The sequence below is a fragment of the Odocoileus virginianus genome, chromosome 33, assembly GCF_023699985.2.
Source record: "Odocoileus virginianus isolate 20LAN1187 ecotype Illinois chromosome 33, Ovbor_1.2, whole genome shotgun sequence".
Classification (NCBI taxonomy): domain Eukaryota; kingdom Metazoa; phylum Chordata; class Mammalia; order Artiodactyla; family Cervidae; genus Odocoileus; species Odocoileus virginianus.
The window spans coordinates 34,476,081-34,499,198 of record NC_069706.1 but is presented as its reverse complement, the minus strand read 5'-3'; the positions used below and the strand labels follow the sequence as shown (position 1 = coordinate 34,499,198).

At 61.1% G+C, this 23,118-nt stretch overlaps 2 protein-coding genes across 15 annotated transcripts; one reads left to right on the top strand and one right to left on the bottom strand.

The window, feature by feature from the left end:
- Positions 1 to 789: 789 nt before the first annotated feature.
- GNB2 (G protein subunit beta 2) lies at positions 790 to 6,075 on the top strand. The gene is made up of 10 exons (XM_020875891.2): positions 790 to 955; positions 3,283 to 3,428; positions 3,641 to 3,679; positions 3,795 to 3,901; positions 4,203 to 4,266; positions 4,349 to 4,511; positions 4,603 to 4,669; positions 5,008 to 5,209; positions 5,300 to 5,516; positions 5,599 to 6,075. Exons 2-10 carry the CDS (start codon positions 3,372 to 3,374, stop codon positions 5,703 to 5,705), a joined length of 1,023 nt encoding a protein of 340 aa, XP_020731550.1. The 5' UTR covers positions 790 to 955; positions 3,283 to 3,371; the 3' UTR covers positions 5,706 to 6,075.
- A 257-nt stretch (positions 6,076 to 6,332) lies between these two features.
- Positions 6,333 to 21,284, bottom strand: GIGYF1 (GRB10 interacting GYF protein 1). Of its 14 annotated transcripts, XM_070460302.1 has the most exons (31): positions 21,144 to 21,284; positions 17,699 to 17,831; positions 17,255 to 17,358; positions 16,570 to 16,807; positions 16,455 to 16,484; positions 15,306 to 15,457; positions 15,165 to 15,225; positions 14,943 to 15,053; positions 14,719 to 14,848; positions 14,545 to 14,640; positions 14,320 to 14,431; positions 14,121 to 14,229; positions 13,806 to 13,846; positions 13,418 to 13,588; positions 13,035 to 13,288; positions 12,798 to 12,906; positions 12,222 to 12,359; positions 11,915 to 12,012; positions 11,514 to 11,685; positions 11,244 to 11,410; positions 11,028 to 11,128; positions 10,827 to 10,946; positions 10,583 to 10,683; positions 10,365 to 10,447; positions 10,131 to 10,277; positions 9,831 to 10,061; positions 9,438 to 9,622; positions 9,206 to 9,366; positions 8,958 to 9,118; positions 8,743 to 8,872; positions 6,333 to 8,653 (listed from the first exon to the last, which is right to left on the bottom strand). In XM_070460302.1, exons 8-31 carry the CDS (start codon positions 14,975 to 14,977, stop codon positions 8,601 to 8,603), a joined length of 3,105 nt encoding a protein of 1,034 aa, XP_070316403.1. In that variant the 5' UTR covers positions 14,978 to 15,053; positions 15,165 to 15,225; positions 15,306 to 15,457; positions 16,455 to 16,484; positions 16,570 to 16,807; positions 17,255 to 17,358; positions 17,699 to 17,831; positions 21,144 to 21,284; the 3' UTR covers positions 6,333 to 8,600. The 14 variants fall into 14 exon arrangements, with proteins under 14 accessions (XP_070316403.1, XP_070316404.1, XP_070316409.1 ...); XM_070460303.1 differs by lacking the exon at positions 16,455 to 16,484; XM_070460308.1 differs by having other exon boundaries at positions 9,438 to 9,619; positions 15,306 to 16,807.
- Positions 21,285 to 23,118: the final 1,834 nt, after the last annotated feature.

Here is a 23,118-nt window from a genome sequence, read left to right as displayed (position 1 = left end):
CCGAGTTCCATCCCTGGGTTGGGAAGGTCCCTTGGAGAAGGGACTGGCTACCCGCTCTGGTACTCTTGCTTGGAGAATCCCTTGGACAGAGGAGTGGTTTGAAAACTATTTGTAATGCCTTTAACAGAGGCTACATAAAGTGTCTGGAATCTGTTTCCACTATTTTAAATGGGAACAGTGCCAGTACTTCATAATATTTTCGTAATTAAATAAGCGTGGAAATCAATAAATACGAGTTGTTATTACAGTGTCATGCAGCCCACTAGACAACGCGGGGACATTGCCTGGGCAGGACTTTTTTCACAGCACACCTGAATTCTCAGGAGCTGGCCCGGCCCCTACTCCTCCCTGCTCGGTTACCTTCAGAATGGCCGCCCTTTCCTCTATCACCTTTGAGACCCGCTGCCCGGCATCTCTCTAACCCCGCCCCTCCACAGGGGCGTGGCCTCACAGACAGGGGCGGAGCCAAGGCGGAGAACTGGGGCGTCGAGCTCCTCTTCCCAGTCTGGAGCCGCCCAATCCGGGAGGGCGGGTCACGTGACCAGCCGGGGGTTTCACCCTCCCCTCTGCCGGTACCACCTCTGCCAGCCCCAGGGGGGGAATGTCTTGCGTCTTTTCGGGAAGCAAAGCATTTGTTTCGGTCCGTTCTGCTTGAGAATAGCGGGGAGAACTATCTTTGATGTGACAGGGTCAATCTTTGCCGCTTAAGTGATATTTTCCCTTCCGGCCTCCCCCCACCGAGCAGTTGGTCTCGCCCAGCCGGGCCCTGGGCGCGGCGGCGACGGCCGCGTCACTGGCGGGCGGGATCCCTCCGCTCTGGGGAGAGCAGCGCTGGACGGTTGAGTTGGGGTGACTGAGGAAATCCATCCGCGTCGCCGCTGCCGCCTCCGCCGCGGAGGAAGACAGGACCTCCCGCGCTCCTCTAGCGACCCTTCGCAGAGTCCCACCGCCACAGGTACCTCCGCAGATAAAAGGAGTCCTCATCCCCCCCGCAAGCCCCAAATTCCCATGGGGGAACGTCTCTTCCGTCTGTCTCCCCGGTCTGGCCTCTCGGGAGCGGACGTAACTCTCCAGACCTCCCCTCCCTTCTTTTGGCCCCGTCGCTTCCAAACCCGGAAGGGGAGCAGGGGGACCCTCGCCCCCAATTAACGCGCGCGCTCCCGGCACCATCGGGGGGTGTTTCGCCTGGCCCCAGACCCCATCCTAGCCCCACCTGCCTCTTGCTCCCTGGGAAGTTGGGGGTCTAAATTCGGGGCTTCCTCTAGGCCCCGTCCCGCCCCCTTTCCCCACCACTACCACCCTCCTGCCGGCCCCTGAGTAGCGCCCCTCGTGTCTTCGCATTTCGCACCCCCGCCGGCAAAACTCCAGAATCCTCAGAGAGGCAGGCAAGGCCGCGAGGCTGTCCCTCCCTTCGTCTCTCCTCGATTTGGGTTCTGCCCCGTGTTTTTTGGCCCCATTACCCTGAACCAGACACCTCGGCAGCCCATTCCCTTTAGTAGTCCTGACCCCACGCTTGGCTCCCAGCCGACCTCCCACACACACACACCTAGCTATCTTTTGGGCAAAATGGAGGTCGTGGGGGCCGGAGGGCCAGGCCCACTGCGCCTCGCAGCGCGGCACCGGCCCGCGCCTTCCAGCTGCCAGATCCAGGGACCCTCCCTTGTCCCCTCCCCTTGGCCCCGCCAGACCTGCGGAGGCGGTGGCACCCACATTTCTCCTTGGGACCCCGGCTGCTGTATGCCCAGAGTCCGGAGCCGCCGAGGGGGGCCCTGGAAGGTGATGGGGATTGAGGGCTGGGAGCGTCGCCCCCGCCCCCAGCGGCTTCCTCCTGGCCTGCTGCTTCCTTCTGGCCTGCTGCTTCCTTCTGCCCGGGGCGTCTGGCGTTGCCGCCCGGCCTGGGCTGCCGGCAGCTGAAAGGAAGGGGCTTTGTCCGGAGCTGGGGAAGTAGGGTGGGGAGCTCTGCCCCCACTCCTTTCTTTGGAGGGGCGTCCTCTGGCGCTGGCGTAGAAATCTGAACAGACCAAGGGGAAATGTCAGTGGGGAAGAGGAACGCCCAGGGCTGGGGGAAGTGGGACCGGGGGGGGGGGGGGATTGGGGGGACGCCTGGGTCGGCAGAGTGCTGTGTGCATGGCCAGATCACACAGGTGTCCAAAGTGGGGGGGTAGAACTCCGGGCCCTGGAGCAGAGCCAACCAGGCCCCTGGGGCCCCGGCGCCGAGCTCGCGGCAGGGCTCTGGGGGAGCGGAGGGCGCAGGGGCTAGGCCGCCTGGGGCCGCCCGCTAAGCCCGCCCGCCGGCGCCTGGGAGAGAGCAGCTCCGCGCTTCGGGGCCCAGGACCTCTCTTCTGAGACCTAATTACCGGAGAGCGGCTCCCACGGGCTTTCTGCGGGCGCGCCGGGGCGGGTGGCCTCGGCGCTGGAGGGAGCAGCGGCTTGGGGCTGCCTTCCCCGCCACCCTCGCCTCCACCCGCCGCGGGCGGCTAATGGGGCGCAGCCGGCCCAGGGATAATCCGGGGTGAGCCGTCCCGAACCTATTAGTGCCCAATCGGCTTTCCCCAAATCCTATAAACAGCTACCTAGGCCGTCTCCGGGAGGGGCGGGAGGCTGGGTCGGGCGGGGGCGATGGGGCCGGGGGTGGGGTCACCCACCCTACAGGTCTCAGCCGTGGATGCGGTTGCCCTGGCAACCGGGCTAGGGTGGGGGCACTTCACCAATGATGTGCTCTCAGTCCGGGTGACGGTTGCCTAGGCAACCCCACGAACAGCCCAGCTTTCCCCTGTGGTCTCCCCCACCCCCAGTCGAAGCTGGGGGTGTGTGTGTGTGTGTGGAGGGCGTGCGGCGTATAGGGGTGAATTTAACGAGGCACCGCCCCTTTTAAAATTAGGTGCTAGGAGGGCGGTGCCTGTGCGGCCGGGGCGGACGCCGGGTCTCTGTTCGGAGGGACTCTCCCCGGCACCCCTCCTCCGCCAGCCCCCCAGTTCCTGCCACGGGTGTCCCGCCCGGGCTGCTGTCCGAGGGAGGGGTTTCCCTTGCGCTTCCTCTTGCACTTCTCGCTCCGTTTCCGGGGGGCGGGAGAAAGATTGGGGAAGTCAGCTGTTGCTCGGGTCACAGCTACGTCTCTCCGGCCCAGAGACCCGGGCTCTGCCCCGGGAAACCGCGGCCACTGCTGGCGCCCCTCCCCCTCCCACCCACCGGTGCTTACCCCTTCCGGGCCGCGCTTCGGCCCCGCCTTTACCCCCGCTTCCCCGGCGGCCTTCGGCCTGACGTCAGTCCTGCATCCCCCAGGCCTCGGGCCAGCGGCGAGGAGCTGCCTCCCCCAACCCCCGTCCCGCGGCCCCCAGCCGCCCCCAACCCCGCCCCACGGGCCCGGCGCCATGAGTGAGCTGGAGCAACTGAGACAGGAGGCCGAGCAGCTCCGGAACCAGATCCGGGTGAGGGCCTGGCGGGCAGCCGAGCGGGCAGGGCCCGGTGGCTTGTGTGTACCGGGCCAGGGGAGGCACGGGAGGGGTGTGTGTGTCTGCGTGGTGGGGGGCAGTACCCTAATCTCTTCCTGTCTCATCCTTTTCATTCCCTTGTCTTCTGTTCTCTTTTCTCTCCTCCCCATCTTCCCTGCCTCTCTGACGGGCTCTGCCATCTCTTATAGGATGCCCGAAAAGCATGTGGGGATTCAACACTGACCCAGGTGAGAGGAATCAGGGCTGGACTTGGCTTTAAGGAAGGAGTTCAGGTGGGAGGCATATTTCTCCGTGGGCCCTGCCACCTGAACCTTCCTGAGCCCATTCTGCCTCCATCTCCAGATCACAGCTGGGCTGGACCCAGTGGGGAGAATCCAGATGAGGACACGGAGGACCCTCCGTGGGCACCTGGCCAAAATCTATGCCATGCACTGGGGGACAGACTCAAGGTGGGTGAAGTTGGGGCTGTGTGCTGAGCCATCGTGTTCACCCTGGGCTGAGGCAGGGTGGGCAGGGGCCGCCTTGCACATCGGGCACCTCAAACAGGATGCCCGTGTTGGCAAGTCAGTTTGGGAAGACCTGACTCCCAGGTGCCCCCAGGGGCCGGGGAAACAGTACCAAACCAAGCGAGGAACCTCTGGGCTGCTGCCGGAAGTTGTCTCTCACCAGATGGGAGGGGGGAAGGGTGTCCTGCCTCCAGAGGGGCCTTCCCACCTTGACCCCGCTGGCTCTCCTGCCTCACTCCCGCAGGCTGCTGGTCAGCGCCTCCCAGGACGGCAAGCTCATCATCTGGGACAGCTACACCACCAACAAGGTAGGGGCGGCGCCTGCGGCTGACGGGACAGGGCTGCGGCGCCGGGCCAGCTCTCACCCTGGGCACTACCCCTCACTCCCAGGTCCACGCCATCCCGCTGCGCTCCTCCTGGGTCATGACCTGTGCCTACGCGCCCTCAGGGAACTTCGTGGCCTGCGGGGGGCTGGACAACATCTGCTCCATCTACAGCCTCAAGACCCGTGAGGGCAATGTCAGGGTCAGCCGGGAGCTGCCTGGCCACACCGGTGAGTGGGCCTGGCTGTCCCGGGCCCTGTGGCGGGGGGCAGGGGCTGCGCCGGCCTCTGACAGCCCCCGCTCACCAGCCGCTTCCCTCAGGGTACCTGTCGTGCTGCCGCTTCCTGGATGACAACCAAATCATCACCAGCTCTGGGGACACCACCTGGTGAGGCCCTGCCAGCATCAGGCAGCTGGGGCTCACCCTCACTTCCTGCCGGGGCGGGGCGGGGGAACACCGCCTCAGGGCTCACGCGGCAAGTAGTGCATCCCCTGCTCCAGCAGCGGCAGCGCCCTCCTTGTGAACCCCTCTGCCTCTTGTTCTGGAGGCAGGAAGGAGGGACGAGGGTGGGACCCCTCCTCACCTGGGGCAGGAGCAGGCGCTGGCTGCCAGCGCTCCCAGCGCCGAGGCGGACTTGGGCCTGGGCTCAGGCGGTGGGGGGTAGGGCAGAGGGCATCTGTCCTCACCCCTCTCTGACCCTTTCCTTCTTCCCATCACCTCTCCAGTGCCCTGTGGGACATTGAGACCGGCCAGCAGACAGTGGGCTTTGCCGGACACAGTGGGGATGTGATGTCCCTGTCCCTGGCCCCCGACGGCCGCACCTTCGTGTCGGGCGCCTGTGATGCCTCCATCAAACTGTGGGACGTGCGGGACTCCATGTGTCGACAGACCTTTATCGGCCACGAATCTGACATCAACGCCGTGGCCGTAAGTTCTGGGCGAGCTGGGACAGCCCCTCTCTGCCAGCCTCCCGGCCCTCCCTGCGGCCTCACCCCACTCTGGTCTTACGTCCTGCAGTTCTTCCCCAACGGCTACGCCTTCACCACGGGCTCGGATGACGCCACATGCCGCCTCTTTGACCTGCGGGCCGACCAGGAGCTCCTCATGTATTCGCACGACAACATCATCTGCGGCATCACCTCTGTTGCCTTCTCGCGCAGCGGCAGGCTGCTGCTCGCGGGCTACGACGACTTCAACTGCAACATCTGGGATGCCATGAAGGGCGACCGCGCAGGTGAGACCGGGAGCTGAGCAGGGGGACAGGCAGGGACAGGGGAACCGGGCCGCAGGGGTTCTGACGCCCCTTTCTGCCCCAGGTGTCCTCGCAGGCCACGACAACCGTGTGAGCTGCCTCGGGGTCACTGACGATGGCATGGCTGTGGCCACAGGCTCCTGGGACTCCTTCCTCAAGATCTGGAACTAACAGCCCCGACCCCAACTGGGCCCAGGCTAGGAGGGGCCCTGCCCGTGCCCACACTACAGGCCGGGAGCTCTGGGGCTGGGTGCACACCGAGCCTCCCTCCCCGGGCCACGGGGCCTTGGGTCCCTGCTCCCCTACCCAGGTTTGGTTCCTCCCGGGGCCCCCACTGTGGAGATTAAGATGGGGATAGGATGGGGAAAGAGGAGGGGCAGAAGGCCCTTATCCTTTCGCTGCCCTGGGGTTGGGGCCTCATCCCGCTGGAGGGCCAGAGGCAGGAGGTGGAAACTCCAGGGGCTGGCTTTTTTAAAACTGGTTTTATTTTAATTTTTATTATATTTTCAGTTTTTCCATAAAGGAACCAATTCCAACTCTGTACCTGGTCTCTACCCTTGCTTGTTGTCTTCCTCACTGTAGTCTCAGCTTCCAGCGGCAGAGGGGGTGGGGGTGGCCCCGAGTAGCAGTCAGAGGCTCCCTCAGTCAGAGGCTGGATCACAGGCAGGACCACCTCCTCTGGGTCGAAAGTCACGGGCATCCCACAGGCACAGCGCTCCGGCTTCTGGTCTGGCTGCCCCCCACCCAAGGCTCATTCCCAGCGTCCCCTTTGCCCAAGGAAAAAACTCAAGAAGCAGATGGGGAGAACACACACCAAGTTTTATTGGGAGGGAGTATTTACAGAGGCAGGTAGAAGAGAAGGGGTCACGTGGGGTTGGGGGAGACTGTGGGTACAAGGCAGACAACAGGTTACAGAATGGCCCCTGCACCCACCCCAATCCCAGGACAGGCGGGCGGGCGAGCAGGGGCCCAGGAAGACGGGCTGGGGAAGGACAGCAAGGGGCGGAGCCCCTGGGCTGGGGGGCTCAGGGGCTTGTAAACATTGACCACTCTCAGAAGGGGATGGGGGTGGGAGAGGGCTCCCCCTACACTTCCTCACAGGGTTAAGGCCTCTCCAGGCTCAAGGGCCCCCGAAATTCAAAGTCTCTTTAGCTGGGGGGGAAGGGGAAGGAAGAGACAGGGAAGAGTGTCACCCCCCCTCCCCCTGCATTGGCTGCGGCAGGGGCGGGGGCAGTTACATTCAGTCACAACAGTACTCCCCCCACACCTCTAATGCCGCCAAACACTGGCTTGAGGAAAGGGGGAGCTGGGGGGCCAGCAGCAGCAAGACGTTTCCCCCTGGCCCATCACCCCCTTATTGCTTTAGAGAGAATACAATATTGTCTTTTCACGGACGCTAACACTGTTGAAACCAGGGAGAAGCAGGTGGAGGGGGCCCCTCCACCCCCGAGGCCAGCTTTATCCCCCGACACTGACCCAGTTGCCACTTTGGTGCAAAAAAAAAAAAAAAAAAAAAGAAAAAAATGTCGTCTCTCTGGGGATAGATGGGGAAAGAAAACGGGAGCTACTCCCCATTTCCCCAGGGCAGGAAGGATAAATACATTCATGGAGGGGAGGCAGTGGCAGAATCTTGCCCTAATACTGCGCTCTGAGCAATGAGGTCCATGGGAGAAGTTAGATGAGAAACTCAAAAGATACAACAAACTTAAGAAAACCCACGAATGGAGACAAACCTAGGTAGGTGATTGGGAATAAGTTGGTGAAGGGCAGCCTACCCCAACCCAGGAGAGAGACACTCCCGTTATTGACAACCCCCCCCAACATTTAAAAACGTCAGGGGAGCAGGGAGGGAGCGGTCACTCCACTCCCGTTTGGTCAACAGAGGGATCAGGGCAGAGCTGGGTGGTCCACATCCCACATAGGTGGCTGCAGATGGGGGGGGGGGGCTCCCTCCGAACAGCCCTGCGCTGCAGCCGAAGCCCCTAGCGGCCCACTCCCGGGGCCTCTTTGGCCCCTCCTCTGCCCCCTTCACAGGAGAAACAACAGTTAAGTGGTGCCTCTCTCCAGCTCCTGGAGGAACTGCTCTGCCCCAGCCTTGCTCAGGGTTGAGGCGGGGGCGCAGCAGGGGCTCGTGGCCCAGGGAATACATTCATGTGGCAAGGCAGGGAGCCGGGCCTCTCAGCTTCACACCCAGGCCGGCCCCCCGAATGGCAGCGGCCGGGGACGCCTCTCACCAGGGCCAGAGTGGGAGTTCTGCCGGCCTGACGACAGCCAGATGAGGTTGGCACCACAGGCCCTCTCCCATTCACTCCGTCGGCCGAAGCAGGATGGCCGCCTGGGGCGCCGAGGCGGCCTCGCGCATTTGTGCAACTTTCCCCGAAGCAGCAAAGCCAAGGGGCTACTCTGGCCAGGCCCCCTGGCCCCAGACACCTCTGCCACAGTCACAGCACAAGGGGGCCGTTCACAGCGGGTCCGGCCGGCGGGGCTGAGGGGGCCTCGCTGTGCAAACTGCTGGCGCCCCAGCTTCCAGTTACCCCAGTGGCCCGCCTTGGGGCGGGGAGGGTAAGTGCAGCCTCGGGGGCCAGGCAGGAAGGTCCGTGGGCCATGTCCCCAGTGCCCCAGATAACAGTGTGTTTTTACTTTCAGTCTCCTAACCATTTTTTTTTGTTGTTTTTCTTTTTTCTAAAAAAAAAAAAAAAAAAAAAAAAAACAAAAAACAAAAATCTCTGTGGATCTTCCATTATCACTCCCACTATCCGACAAAGGAAAAGGGAGTGCTTAGAGTCTACTTCTTAACCATTTTTTTTTGTCTCTCCTATGTTTCCTTCAATGTCATTTAAAATTAAAACCAAAAATACAAACAAAAAAAACCCTTCCCCCCAATCTGTAAAGTGCCTCGTGGTGGGTGAGTTAAGGTGCATCGTGTGGTTTGTAACAAGTGCTGGGGACCCTGCCCCTGCTTCCTCCTATGCTCCCCGTGAGGAGCCTGCAGACTGGGGACCGAGGGGTCCAAGCCACTGCTGCTACCCCTGGCCTACAGCCCAGGGTGCTGGTGGGACGGGCTGGTCAGTAGTCATCCACGCTCTCGATCTCACCAGAAGGTCCGTGCAGGGAGTACCCTGAAGCCAGGGGAAGCTGGGTTTGAGCTCGCCCATCCAGGCTCCTGCCTGGTTCTGAAGAAGGAGCCGCCTCCCCGCTCCACACTCACCCAAGATGCTGGGGTCCGAGTGCAGCATCAGCGCCCGCCTCTTGGCCTTGCTGCCCTCCCCGGGGCCGAGCTTGGTGCTATGGTTGGTCTGAAAGGCTGTCTGCAGGGAGCCACTGCTCAGCCAAGCCTCCTGCAAAGCAACAGAGAGGAAAGAGAGGGATCAGGGGACTCTGGGCACCCTCACTGCCTCCAGCCAGGGCTCTGTGAAACCTCACCTGCTGCTGCCGCTGCTGGCTGGCCTTCTGCTTGGCCCTCCGCTCCAGGAATTGTTTGGCAAATTCTTTGGCTTCCAGCGTGTCCCCCAGGCAGGAACGGATATAGTCGTGGACGTCATAGGGGGATTCCACCTCCTTGAGGATTGCTACAGCCATGGGCACTGTGGGGCAGGATGGGGGGTCAGGAGCCACAGGACGGCATCTGGAACCCCTGGCCCGGCTTCCTGGGGTAGGTGTGCCGCCTGTACCGTCCAGGCTGCCCGTGGTGCTCAGCGTGTGCAGCATCTGCTCGCACCACTGGGTGAAGCCGTCCTGGGGCCGGGGGATGCCCTGCAGCAGCTTCAGCAGCCTCTCCTCCTCCTCCGTCTTCTTGCGCACAGGCCGGCCGGACAGGTGGCTGTACGAGTCACTGCGCGGGACGGGGTTAGTCAGGGGGTCCCCTCAGGAGGCTCCCCCACCCCGCCAGGGGCCGGCGCCCACCTCAGAGAGGGGCTGCTGCGGCTATTCTTCAGGCCCAGGCTCCGGGCCAGGCTCCCGCTGCTCTTGAGGGTGTCTTCCCAGAGTCCCAGGCCGCTGCTGCCCCCACTCTTGTCGGGCCCGCCCCACAGTGGCCCGGCCTCAGATACCCACTGGTTCAGGGGGGCGGCGCCCAGGCTCCCGAGCTGCTGCAGATGGCAGGAAGTCAAGGGTGACCCCCACAGGAGGACACATGCTCAGGGGCGCTGAGCGGGGAGGTGCGTTCAGGTGGCAAAGGCAGGGCGAGGTGAGGGCCTCACGGCAGAGCGTGCCTCCAGAGTCCAACAGGGACCCGCGCACCCCCCCACCCCGGGTCACCCTGGGAGCTGACCAGAAGGTGCCCGCCAGCCTGCTCACCACGCGGTGGTTGGGGGCCTGGGCCCGCGATGGCTCCCGAGGCGGGGGCTGCTTATGCAGGTGCCGCTCGCCCTCCAGCTGCAGCTCCAGCAGTGTCTTCATGGACAGGCCCTGCTTGGCCAGGCCGGCCCACAGGGGGGGCGGGGAACTGGGTGCAGGAGGCACGGGGACGGCGGCTGCCGCCTGCTGCTGCTGCTGCAGCAGCTTCAGCAGCAGCTCCTGCTGCCGCACCTGGAGGAGAAGCCGCTGTGAGGGCCGCCCCCAACCCCCACTCCGAGCCCGAGGCGGGCTGGGCCCCACCTGCTTGCGCCGGAACAGCTCCTCTTCCTCCTGCCGCCGCTTCTGCTCCTCCTGCTGCTGCTGCTGCTGGCGGCGCTTCTCCTCCCGGCGCTTTCGCTCCTCCTCCTCCCGCTTCGCCCTGAGCTCCACTTCTCTGCGCTCCTGGAACTGGCGGGTCGGGATCAGACACCAGGCCGTCCCGGCCATAGCCTGGCCCCTGACACCCAAGGACTCCGGCCCCAGGGGCCCACTCACTTTGTGTTGCAGCTGGAGTTGTTCTAGAATTGGACCCTGAGTCGAAGAGTTAATTGGTATGTCCCAAAGACTGGCCTCACCGCCTGCGGGGGCAAAGGCAGCTGCAGAGGGGAGCTCCGGCCCCCAGCCCCCGGCCCCCACCCACTGGGGGCCGCTGGGGGTGGAGAGGGGACTCCCAGACCTGGGACAGGCCGGGCAGGCAGCTGCGGGCCACAAACCTGACTGTGGTGAGGCTGAGGTATGTATGTCCCAGAGGGAACCCGAGTCTGGCACCGACAAGGACCGGTTCATCGTCGGGAGCAAGTTCTGGTCCCCACCCCTGGGGAGAAAGCACTGAAGCTCTGCGCCCCGAAGCCTCCTCCTGTCTGCCCCTCTCCCCACACCACCCGAGGGCCATCACGTACAGACAGGCCACACATGCTCGGCCCTGGGCACACAGCGCGGGAACGGCGGCCCACACACCTGGGGGGTTTGAGAGCTTGGAGCTGCTGCAGAAACGCGGTGAGCTGCTGCTGTTGTGGCGGCGGCAGGTCTCCCAGAGCTGCCTTTTCCCGGAGCACGCACTGCGGAAGCTGGCGGCTGCTGAGGAGCGTGCAGGTGTGAGGCAGGCCAGCCCCGCGTCAGCATGGGCCCTGCTGACCAGCCCTGCTAGGTGCCCCGTACCTGCCGACCAGCTGGAGAAACTGCTGGTGCTGCAGCTGCTGGTACAAGGCGGCCGCCGCTAGCTCCTGCTGCTTCTTCAGCCGCTCCTGGTCCAGGTTCCCCTGAGTGAGGCCACAGCGTCCCCGGGGCTCTGCCCGTCTGGCTCTGCACCCACCGCCGCCCTCCGTCACACTCCTGCCTCCCGTCCCTGTTCCGCGCAAAAGGGGGTACACTCACCAGCAGTGGGGGAGGTGATGGACCAGGGGCGAAGGGTACGCGACCCCACATCTTGATCACCTCACCCAGTGGCTGGAAGCCCTCATCACAGCCCCGCTTCACCAGCAGGGCCATGGAGAAATAGCCCGCTTGGAACCACTCTGCCATCTCCTGGGTCGTGAAGGGGCCTGGGCCAAGGGGAGGGCAGCCACAGTCAGAGAGATGCGCCAGAGAAGCCCGTGCAAGGATGGTGCTGTCCCCGAGCCCCGCCCGCACCCCAACCCTACGCACCTTGGATCTCGCCCTGCGGGTCCTTGTAGAACCACTTCCGGGCCGCACCGTGGCTGAGGGGGAGGGCAGTGGCGGCTGCAGAGTGGCGCAGGCCCTGGGCCTGGATGGCGGCCGTGAACTGCTCCTCCTCCAGGGAGCTGTCCTGCAGGGAGGCCACGAGCTTCTCCGCCTCCTGGGAGCCCAGGGGAAGAGGGAAGGCTCAACTGGCCACTTCCATCAACACAGAGGGGGCTGGGGCTGAGGGGGTGGGGTCAGGGAATCAGGTCCGAACATGGCGGGCAAGATGGGGAGAAGGTGGGAACCCGATTGAGGACAGACAGAACCAAGACTCTCTGTCCCCTGCAGGGGAGGGTTCCCAGAGCCTTCGCAGCCCGCCTCCATCTCGCACCCCCGCCCCACACCTGCTGCAGGTGCTTCAAGCCTTCATCATCTTCCAGATCTGGTGGGCCAGGGGCTGAGCCCGCCCCAGAACTCAGCTGCATTCCCCTCACGTCATCTCCTAGAAAGAGCCAAGACGGGAAGGTGGGACAGGACAGTCAGAGAGGGGGCAAGACAGTGCCCATCCACTACCCCTACTCCAGGAAAGTGGGTGCTAACTGCGCCCCCCTCCCCCCTCCCGACCAACTCCCCCGCAGCCTCCTTCCCACAGGGATGGGAAGCCCTTTCCCCACAAGCTCCAGGGAGATGGTGGCTCTGCCCTCAGGCTACCTTCAGCTGCAGGCAGGTCTTTCTCCACTGGGTCATCGCCTTCCCCATTAGCTCCCCAGAGTGGGCCCAAGGTGGGCAGTGGGGATGGGGAACTGGACTTCTCCTCCTGAGGAGGCAGTGGGGTCAGTTCCTTCCCACCTGAAAACCAAGAGTAATTACCAGAACTCAAAAGCAAGCCGGAAGGCCTGAAAAATGACTAAGCACAGATTGTATGATTGTGGCCAGAAGAGCCTCTGGGTATTGAGTCCACCCACACAACTCTGGTCAACACGACCAAGGTTTGGTGAGCAGACACCACAGAGCCTCTCTGCACACTCCTTTCTGCTCCTGCAGTAAGGCCGCGCATCTGCACCGCTGTCCAGGGCTGCGGACACACTACCACTGACTTAACACCGTCTTCCACAGATTCCTCAAGCGATTTTCAAAGGTCATTTTGATTCTGCTTTGATTTTCATCCAACACTCGGCCTTTAGGACAGAGGCCTGCTGTTTCCAGGCTCCTCCACAAGCCCTGTCCGCACCGGCCTTTCTCTGCAGACCCAGCTCGAGGCTGCAGGCATCCACCCCACAGGCTTACCCGCCTCGGGCCCCTCCTCGTCCAGCCCTTCGGAAGGTTCTTCCTCCTCTTCCTCCAGGCCCTGGAAGTCGAGCTCCTGCTCCTCAGGAATGGGCTCCTTGGGGCCCTTCTGCACGGGGTGGGGGGATGTGACAGGGAGGTGAGTCGCAGAGAATAAGAATGCCATGAAAGGACCCCTCTTGGGGCAGGCAGGTGCCCACCAAACTAACAAAATCTCCCTCGCCTCCCTGCAGATACCTTGAGAGGCAAGAAGGCCCCGGAGGCATCGAAGGTGCCCATTTCTTCGTCCTCATCGTCCAGGCACCACTCCGGGAGCCCGTCCTTGTCGTCATCGAAGCCGTCGGGCCCTCGGCACCTCCGGAGGTGAGAGCTGCCCCCCCCACCCCGCCCCTCCTCTTCACCACACCCGCCTCGATCCCCTCGCAAATCAAATTCAAACTTGCGACGCCGGTCCCCATGTTCCCGCCAGCCAGCAGAGCGGGGGCCGCCATCTGGGCAGGAAAAGTGGGGGAAGGAGAGTCGGTACCCAATCAAGCCAGAGTCTCCACCCTTCTGCTGATCACCAGGACCCCCCCGGCCCCTCCCTCGCCCCCATAATGCCCACCTGACCCCCATCTCACCAGGGCTGGTGGAGCGCCAGCGGTCACCGTCTCGTCGGGGTCCTGCCCCAAGTCTCCAGCTGCCTTCTTCTTCTTCCTCTTGCTCCTCTCGGAGAGAACGCCAGTTTTCGCTATCTGAGCGGGCGTGCTCCTTCCTCGGGCCAGCCCCTCCCTCATCGAACCCGGAGCGTGCTTGGGGGCAGGGCAGGAGGGGAAGACACAGTCAGTGGACAGCGGCCATGGTCCCTGTAAGGCTCTTATCAGACACTTTGCGGGGAAAGAAGAGCCCAGCACTCCTGCCCCCACCGCCTCCCCTAGGAAACGGCCCCAATCTGGGTCAGCCATTTCAATCCCCACCCCCTCTCAATAGCCGGCAGGGCCCAGCCACCACCCTTGCCCCTCTGCATACCTCCATCCCTCCTGGCTGACTTCTCAAACCGCCTCTCGCCTCTGTGGGAGGGAAAGGTGTGGGTCAGAGGACCAGTCCGTCCCTCCCTCCCTGCAGGATCTCAGCTCACCTTGTCCATTCTGCCCTGAGAGAAGTGGGGGGTGGGAGGGGGACTGGGATTGGAAGGGAGCCCAAGGGCAAGGCCACAGGGGTCAGAGGGCGTGGACAGAGCTCTCTGACCAGGGCTAATCTGGCAGGTCTCCCAGAGTCCTTTGATGACAAAGACCCAAGCCTCCCTCCGTGGGGCCCTCTCTGCCACCCTGTCCCAGCCTGCACCTGTCATCCCAACTCTGGCTACGCTGGATCTCCCGGGGGTTTCGGCCAAAGGCCCCTTCACCTTCTTCAATGCTTCTTTGGTAAAAGCAACTGTCACCGCGGCCGCGGCCTGGAGGAGCGAGGGGCGCGTGGGAGACCTGCTCATCACCCCCCAGGTCCTCAAGCCCGCCCGCCCCGGAGCACGCCATGACCCCTCTACCTCGGCTCCGCGTGCTGCCCCTGCCACGGGAGGCGCCACCTAGGGGGGGCCCAGCCCCTTTCCCCATCAGCCTCAGCACGGCCACGCTGTTCACTGACAGGGAGAAGTTTCTCTGAGGAGGGAGCCAGGGGTGGGAGTGAGGACCCAGGCACCTGCGCACCCCCACCCCCGTCCAGAGCCACACAGCCTCCGCCCCCACCGCCAGCTGCCCGGGCTGGGCCCCACCTGCTCCTCCTCAGTCAGCGGCTCCAGAGCGAGGGGCTGCAGCGGTTCCTCCTGCAGCAAGGCAGCAAACTCCTTGTCCTGCAGCTCATCAGGGACCTGTGGATCGGGCAGGAGGTATGCATGCTCCTGGGCCTTCTCCACTAGCCGGGGCCCCGCGCCCTGGCCCGCACCTACCTTGCTCTCCTTGACATAGAGGGCCAGCATCTCCTCGCGCCCGTAGCGATAATCAGCCAGCTTATACTTGGGCATGGCGGGGGACGGGGGTGGGGAGGCCACACTGCCACCACTGGAAAGGGCCCTCAGCCTGGAGGAGGGACATGCAAAGGGAAGAGATGGGAATCTGAGCAGCCCTCTTCTTCCCGGGCTTCTCCATGCCCCCCTAAGCATGCCTGACTCACCACTCAGGCCCAAAGTTGAGGGTCTCCGCTGCCATTGTGGAGCTGGGCGCGTCCCAGAGGTTGGTGGGGAGGAGCAGGGGAGGGGGTACCCGGCGTTCACTCTCCAAACACCTGTGGAGGTGCAGGGGATGCCAGGCATTGGGATGGCGCACCCAGCGCCCGAGAGGGAGAGCATAGGCCATCACCTGGGTGGGCACGGTAACGGGCTCACTAAGGACTCACCGGAGCCAGCCACGTGTCACTCACACCATCAGTTACCCAAAGAGTCACGCTGGGGAAAGGCCTGGTGGAGGGGAGGAGACAGGCAGCTAGAGCCCCTGCCAGCTTCCGCAGGGGGATGCCCTCTCTCTGGGCCAGACTCACCTGGCAGCCTTGCCCGGGGAAGTAGGTAGGGCTGGGGCTGGGCCCTCTCCAGGAAAGAGCCTATGCTGGGGTGAGCCAGGACCCCTGGGCAACCAGATGTTGGTCTGAGCAGAGCAGTGCCCAGGGAGGGACCTTCACATCTGGGAAAGATCCTTAACGAGGAGCAAAAAGAAGAAATTGGCTTAAGTGAATGGTCAGACAGACCTCCCTGCCTCCAGCCCTCCTCTGTCTCACATAATAGGAAGGCCCACAGGTGCCTGGAAGCTGCTGGTTAGGGAGCACAGAGGACCACAGCCCTGGCTCCTCCTCATCTCTGCCCTCTGCTCAGCAGGCCTCCCAGGTAGTGAGTTGACTCAGCAGAGCCTGACGGAGGAGCTGGAGGTGCAGCAGAGAACGCCAAGGGCCGCAGCATTCAGCAAAGGGGGGCTGGGCTACAAGTGATGTTCGTGTCAGCTGCTCAGTCACGTCCAACTCTTTGCGACCCCATAAACTGTAGACCACCAGGTTCCACTGTCCATGGGATTCTGTCCGGGATTCCAGGCAAGAATACCGGAGTGGGTTGCCATTCCTTTCTCCAGGGGATCTCCCTGACCTAGGGATACAAACCGGGTCTCCTGCACTGCAGGTGGACTTTTTCTTTTAACCATCTGAGCCACCTGGGAAGCTCACACATGATGTTTAGGACAAAGATAAAACACACACAAACCAGCAAAAAACCCACTGGAATCACAATGTTCTAGAGAGAGAAAAGGCTGGTTAAGAGAATTAGAAATTTATCTGGGGGTTACTTCCCTGGTGGTCCAGTGGCTCAGACACTGCACTCCCAATGCAAGGGGCCTGGGGTTCAATCCCTGATCAGGGAACTAGATCCCACATGCTGCAACTAAGACCTGGTGCGGCCAAATAAATAAATAGATATTTAAAAAAAAAAAAAGAAAAAATTTATGTGGGAGCAAAATTACCTCTCCCCTGAAAAGACTCAGGTCTGGGTGCTTGGCAGCTAGAATCCTGAGACTCAGCTGGGGGAGAAAACTGGTACAAAGGGAGCAGGGGGCCATTCCCGAGCCAGAGGCGGGTGGGGGCCGGGGCGGCGGCACACCAAAGGCTGCAGGCAGGCAGGTCTGGCCAGCATGCCCAGGAGTCACTCACCAAACAAGGATCAACACCGAGGTCCTTTCCCTGGGATCAGAAAGAGCCTGATCATAAGCACAAAGAGCCAAGAAGGGGACAGCGTTACTGTAAGCTAGGAAAAGGGGTCCCTCACCATAAAGCAGAAATAAGGTCAGTCACTGAGGCTGACAGAAGCGTGGGGGCGGTGGCAGTGGCCTGTCCCTCTAAGGAACAGAAGAGGCTGTCAGGGGGCGGCTCATCCCTGGTGGTTCCGAGCACGGGGCAGGCGGGCAGGGTCTCGGAGCCGTGTGCAAGGGCCTCCCTCACTGGCTGGGGCGGGGGCTGGACTGAAGTGCCTCCACAGTTCCCATCAACTCCGAGATTCCACCGCTCTGGGAAAGAAGGGGGAAGAAGGGTTTCCACCTGAGGGGCCATGGGAAGTGGCTCTCGACCACAGCTGCAGGCCAGAAGACGAAGCCAAGTCCACCCCAGACACAGGACCCACCCCAGAACCCCAGCAGCCTAGGCCGAGATGCAGCGCTGGACACCACCCAGAGCAGGGCTGGTCTCCCCCGGCGCGGGCATCTCCTCTGTGTCAGTCTCAGCTGGCCCCTTCCGGAGATGGAGCACACCCCAGCGAACACGCCGTCAGAAAACAAGCCTGTTGCAAAGTTCTTCCTATCACTCAATTTGACTCAGCCTCCCAGAACGGTGGAGGCCAGTTAAGTCTGTGGATGCTACAGGCCTTATGGAATTCACCCAATGGATGAATCTTGAAAACATTAGCTAAGTAAAACATGCCAGTCACAAATGAACAAATACTGGATAACTCCTCTCACCTGAGATGCCGAGGTGAGTCAAATTCAGAGGGACAGAGAAGAACAGTGGTCCCAGGGCTGGGAGGCAAGGAGTGGGAGTTGTATTTTAGGGGGGACAGTTTCAGCTGAAAGGGGGCAGAGAAAAAAGTTCCAGGGATGAGGTGGATGGCTGCACAACAACATGAATGTATTTAATGCTGCAGAATTGTATCCTTAAAAATGGCTAAAATGGTGTATGTTACATCTGACCACCATTTAAAAAAGGTTTAGGGGAAAAAGAAGACATATGGGGATAGCTCTCCCATACCGAAGTCTTCTCCATTCCAAGAAAAACACCCCACTTCCTAACAAACTCAGGAGAGGCTGTTCTGAGCCTCTTCCAGGCCACCCCAGAAGAGCCCCATCTCCCAAATGGACAGGAGGAAGAGCCCTCGGTGGGGCGGGGACAGAAAGGGGACGACTCACCCTCCCGCCTGTCCAGGGAGTGGGAAGGCGGTTGGCCGCCAGGCGCTTTCCTCTTCGGCCGTCACCTCTCTGTCGTGGTTGTAAGGAGCGAACTGAGGAAAGGCGGCTGGCTCCGGGCTGAGAAGCAGGGAAACTGCAGAGGTGTGAGAGAGGCAGTCAGGCGCAAGGAAGCAGAGCAGCGGTGAGAAAAATCGAGGGTCTGGGTGGGCCCAGCCAGCGGAGGCCTGGGCCTTGGGAGCTGGTGGCTGCCTGGCCCCTCTTCTGACCGCGAGCAGCACACAAATGCCCTGTGGTTTCTACTGCCAAACAGGCATGCACCTTTTCCACTGCTTCTTAAGTGGGGGCAACGTTGCTCCCCAGGGCACATCCTGGGGGACATTTCTGGTAGGCGTGACTGGGAAATGCGACCAGCATCTCAGGAGCAGAGGTCAGCTACACTGCTAAACATCCTACGAGGCACAGATTTCCCCCAACAAGTGATCATCTAGACCCAAGTTATCAATATCTAGGGGCTTTCCTGGTGGCTCAGACAGTAAAGAATCTGCCTGCGATGCAGGAGACCCTGGTTCGAGTCCTGGGTCAGGAAGATCCCCTGGAGAAAGGAATGGCAACCCACTCTAGTATTCTTGCCTGGAGAATCCCATGGAGAGAGAAGCCTGGCGGGCTACAGTCCACAGGTTCAAAGACAGTCAGACACGACTGAGCGACTCTTACACACTCACACTCACTCACACACACACACACACACACAGAGATTAACAATAGTGGCAGAGTTAAGAAACTCTTCTGTATGCCCCGGGCAGAGGATAACCACACCCACTGTCTGTTTAGGGGGAAGAATGGAAGACAAGGAAACCAAATTGACTCCAGTTCATTCCTCTCTCTGAAGAGCAAGGGAATCATCCCCTAATTACACTGTCCCATGAGAGAAACCTGAAATCCCGCAAAGAGGGAAATCCTCCAGAAAAGAACAGATTAAACAAAACTGTCCCAAGTCTATCACAAACTTTCAAAGTCCAGCATTTGGATCCCTTGCCACTGAAGGAAAGAGCGGGAGGTGGCAGGCAGGGGACTGGAGACAGCCTCCCTCCCTGGCTATCTGATCTAAGGGTGTCCTGCTTAGCCCCCACCTCTCAGCATCTGTGTGCCTCATCAATCCACAATCCCCCCACCCCTTCGCCTTCTCAAGCCTCACTATACCCTCCCTTCCTAGGGCATCTGAATTATTGCCATTAAAAGGCTGCCCCCTACTGGAGTCCAAGGGAGAGGACACTGATCCTGGTGTTCACCAACAGGCTTGAGGGACAGGAGGGGAGCCTGTTCTCCCGCGCGTTCCGAAATCACAGGAGAAGGAAAAGATCCAGAGACTAGGCGGTCCCAGCACACACTAAGTTAAGAACATTATTTCCTCATTCCATCACCCCTAAAATTAGCCCCAATCCAGAGTAATGCGCCTTGGCACAGGAAGGCACCACCATTAACAGAAGTAGAATCCCAAATTCCCCAACATTTGAGCAAGTGCCCAGCCCCAAGCTTGTTGGAGGTGGCTCCGCCCTTTCTCAGGGTGGAAAGAAAAGAGTCTCCACTCGTGGCAGGAAGAGAACTCGCAGGCTTAAAAAGAGGTGCAAGCCTGTGTTCCTCCTGGCATGTATGTTAACCCAGCTCTGCCCTCTGAGCCGTCAGGACAATGCCCTGAGGAGTCTAGTAGTTAACAGTTTTCAAAGCACTTTCACACTTTACCTCATTTGATCCCTTCTGCCCACTTGCTGAGGCTTGGGCTCCAGCCAGAGAAAACAAGGAAGGGAGGCTGTAGCTGCCCTGACAGGAGACCCCGAAGTCTCTGACACCCTACCCGAGCCTGGAGAAGGGGCACACGCTCGCGGGAACCACCCCAAATTCACAAGCATACTTTGTGAGTTTTAAGCCATTTTTCTCATTAGCATTTAAAAAATCCTTCCCAGAGCCACCTCTTCTCACCTCCTCTGCTAGAAAGTGGGCCTTTTTTTTTTGTTTCTACCCCAAACTCCAATCACAGATGGAGAAAGCAGCAGAAACCAGGGGTCCTTTAATCCATCGAATCACACACAACACTGATGCCTCCATCGGCTGAGACACCCAAGCCGAGTCAAAGAGCAGAACTCACCTGAGTGTTGCCACCACATGGGACCCTCGAGGTCCCCGGTCTCTGCCATGACAGCAACACAAAGCTCAGATCTGTTTCAACCCTGCCCGATGACACACCAGACCTGCCATCTAGGAACTAAGACTGATGCTGCTGTGAGGGTAGGTGGCCTGGGACAGCACGGAACAGATGAAGGACCAGAGAGCAAAGTCCCACACCGTGAGAAGCTAAGGGGACCAGCCTGTAAGTACTTAAGGTGTTTCAGGTGCAAAGCCAGGAGGCGGGGGCTAAACTGCAACCGAGTGTCAGCTCCCGGGGCAGCAGAGAGACTGTGAAGGCTGATCACTGGAAAAGCAAGATGAGAAGCAAGAGGGGAGTGAGACGGGGGTGAATGGAGGAAAGAGCTGGGCTAACAATTACTGGCTGAGCATCTATCTCTCTGGGCCAGGCCCGGCCCTATGATGGACCAGACCTGGACTCTTACTGGGAATTCTAGTAGTGACTGCGTACGACCTGCGAGGTGAGGGTCTCTTTAAAGTTAACTTGAAAAAATAAAAAACAGTCAAAGTGTCAGGGGCCGTGACTGGGGAGCTACTGCATCAGGAGAGATGGGCTGGGAAGGGCCCAGCCCGGCCACAGGACAGACTAAGGTGTTTCACTCGGCCGGGCAAGCGGGAGGAAGGAGACCCCAATGACCAAGCACTAATCGCTCGCTGAAATGTAGGGGCAGACCCAGTCGAGGTACTGTGGTTAAAAGAAGAGGCTTCCACGTTAGCCCAAGTCACGGATCGCTTGCACTTTAAGACCCGCCGGGCCCAGCTCATGCCGAGAACAACCCGGAGGCACGTTGGGAGAAATCTCCGGGGAGCGCCGGGCATTGGGGTCCCGGGGCCCCGGACGGAGGATGCAGGCGGAGGGAGGGGGGTGGGGGGCAGACCGGGGTTCCGAAGGGCCGGAGGGCGACCGTTAGGAGCGCGGGGGTGGGAAGGAGGCGGGCCGGCCCGGGAGGACGGCGTGCCCTTCAGGGAGGGGGCGCCAGGTGCGGGGGCGCCGGCGGCCGCCCCCGGGAGGGAGCCGGCCTCCCTCGGGGCGGCGCGGGGGCCCGGGCCGCGCGGGGGCGAGGGACCGGCAGGGAAGCTCGGGAGGCGGGCGCACCAGACGGCGGGGGCGGCGGCCTCGGGAGGAGACGAGGGAGGGTCCGTGCCGGCGGCCCCGCTCCCGCTCTGGCTCTTGCAGGCTTGGCGCGGCCGCCTCGGCGTCGGGGGCGGGCCTGGCCCAGGCCCGGCCGCGGGCTGGGGGTCCGCGGGGCCGCCGGGCGCTTACCGCGGCGGGCGGGCGGCGCGAGGCTTCGGTCCCGGGGCGTTGGCGACGCGCGGCGGACCGGGGGGCGGCGGCGGCGGGGGTGGGGGCGCTGGCGCTCCCGCGGCGGCCGCTCCTCTCTGTTTGTGTTTGTAGCAAGATGGCTGCCCGCCTCGCACCACGTGACGCGGACGCGGGGCCGCCCCCGCCGCCGCCGCCGCCGCCGCCGCCGCCGCCGCCACCGCCACAGCCCCCCTCCGCGGCTCCGGCCCGCTCCGACCCGCACGGCCTGGCGCGCTCCCCGCCTGCCCGGCGGGCACGGCCCGGACGCCTGCCGCCCCCGGGCCCCCCCGACCCCGGCACGTGACCCGGGAGCCCGGTTCCTCACGTGACCCGGCCTGCCGCGGGGCCGGGGGGGGCGGTGAGGGTGTCCTGGGGGTGCTCCCCGGCAGCCCCCGGCACGTGACGCGCGACCATCGCGACGAAGGCCGCCTCTGGCGGCATCGCCAATCTCCGGACGGTTGGCTTCCTCCGGGAAGTCCGCCTGGGTTGAAGGAGACCACAGACACCCCGGAGGTGTGTTCATCAGATATCCCGGGGTGTATGAAGTAAACGAGGAGCCGAATGATTTAGAAACTGTCCGTGGCAGCGCTGGTTGGTGAGATTTGGAGTTTCTATCTGACTCCTCCACTGAGTGGCCCCTAGACCTCGGGGGCAAAGGATTTAACGCTTTAACGCTATCGGGCCCCAGTTTCTATTATATAGTAAGGTATTGATGCTCTTCTCCGCCCCATCCCCGGCCCCCATTCCACTCCCTTTCCAGAGTGCTGAAAGAATTAAAATAGGTGCATGTGAGAGGCTTTGGCAAGAGAGAAACTACTATGCAAACACAAGAAGTAGATTGACATCGTCTTTGTTTAAAAAGGAGGTTTTCAAGAATGACTTTTCCGATTCCTAAACTTTTTGAGGATGAAAAAGTTTTGCGTGTGTTTTCACCGTTTTCTTTGGAAGTTACTCCAGAATGTAGACTCTCACTTCCCAGCTTTCTAAAACAGCCGTTACCAAAAACAATGTAATCCTCAGGCCCGGGAAAGGTAAATTCAGACTTGGAACTGGAGCCCTCTGTGTGCTGCCAAAACGGATCGCGGACCTCGGGAGCTACCAGGAAGGCCCTTTGTTCTTGCACGGAGCACACCCCAGGCTTCTATGCACTTGCAGTTTTCATGTCTGCTTTTTTCAGTTCCCTTGACTTTCTTGCAATCAGGATTCCTGTCTCACTGTAGTCAGTGAAGCTGCTTGCTCAGAGGCTGCAAAATCCAACTGTTTCAAGTGAGGGCTCGGAGCTTCACTGGTGGTCCAGTGGGTGGTCCAGTGGGTCCCTGCTCCCAATGCAGGGGCTTGGTTCACTGCCTGGCCTGGGAAGTAGATCCCACGGGCCACAACTAAAGATTCAGCAGGCTGCAACCAAAATCCGGTGCAGCCAAATAATAAATAAATATATTTTTTTATAAAAGCTGAGGGCTTGTATCCATTCCAGACTGTGGCCATGGGCACTTTACTAATCTCTGAGTCTCTAGATTGTATGGTAAAGCGCTGGAACACAGTACTTGGCATAGGCAAGCACTTCACAAATGTTAGCTAGTAGGGCCTTCTCAGTCCAGGAGATTCAGATTGTTAATACTGTATGAAAATGTATCAGCAGAATCCAGTCTCAGGTCAAGTTCTCATAGAGAAAGATTCTCAATTATGGCAGCTGTTTTTTCTTACTCCACAACTTTTGTTGTTGCTGTTTTGTTTCTTCACTTTTCCAGATTGTGTCTTACCCTCTGAGTAAGGTCTTCAGTTCAGTTCAGTCGCTCAGTTGTGTCCGACTCTTTGCGACCCCATGAATCGCAGCACGCCAGGTCTCCCTGTTAAGGTCTTAGCATGTTTGAATTATTAATTAGCAAACATGAGATTGTCAATTACAGTAGAGAAATGTTACAGGGGAAAAGGGGGA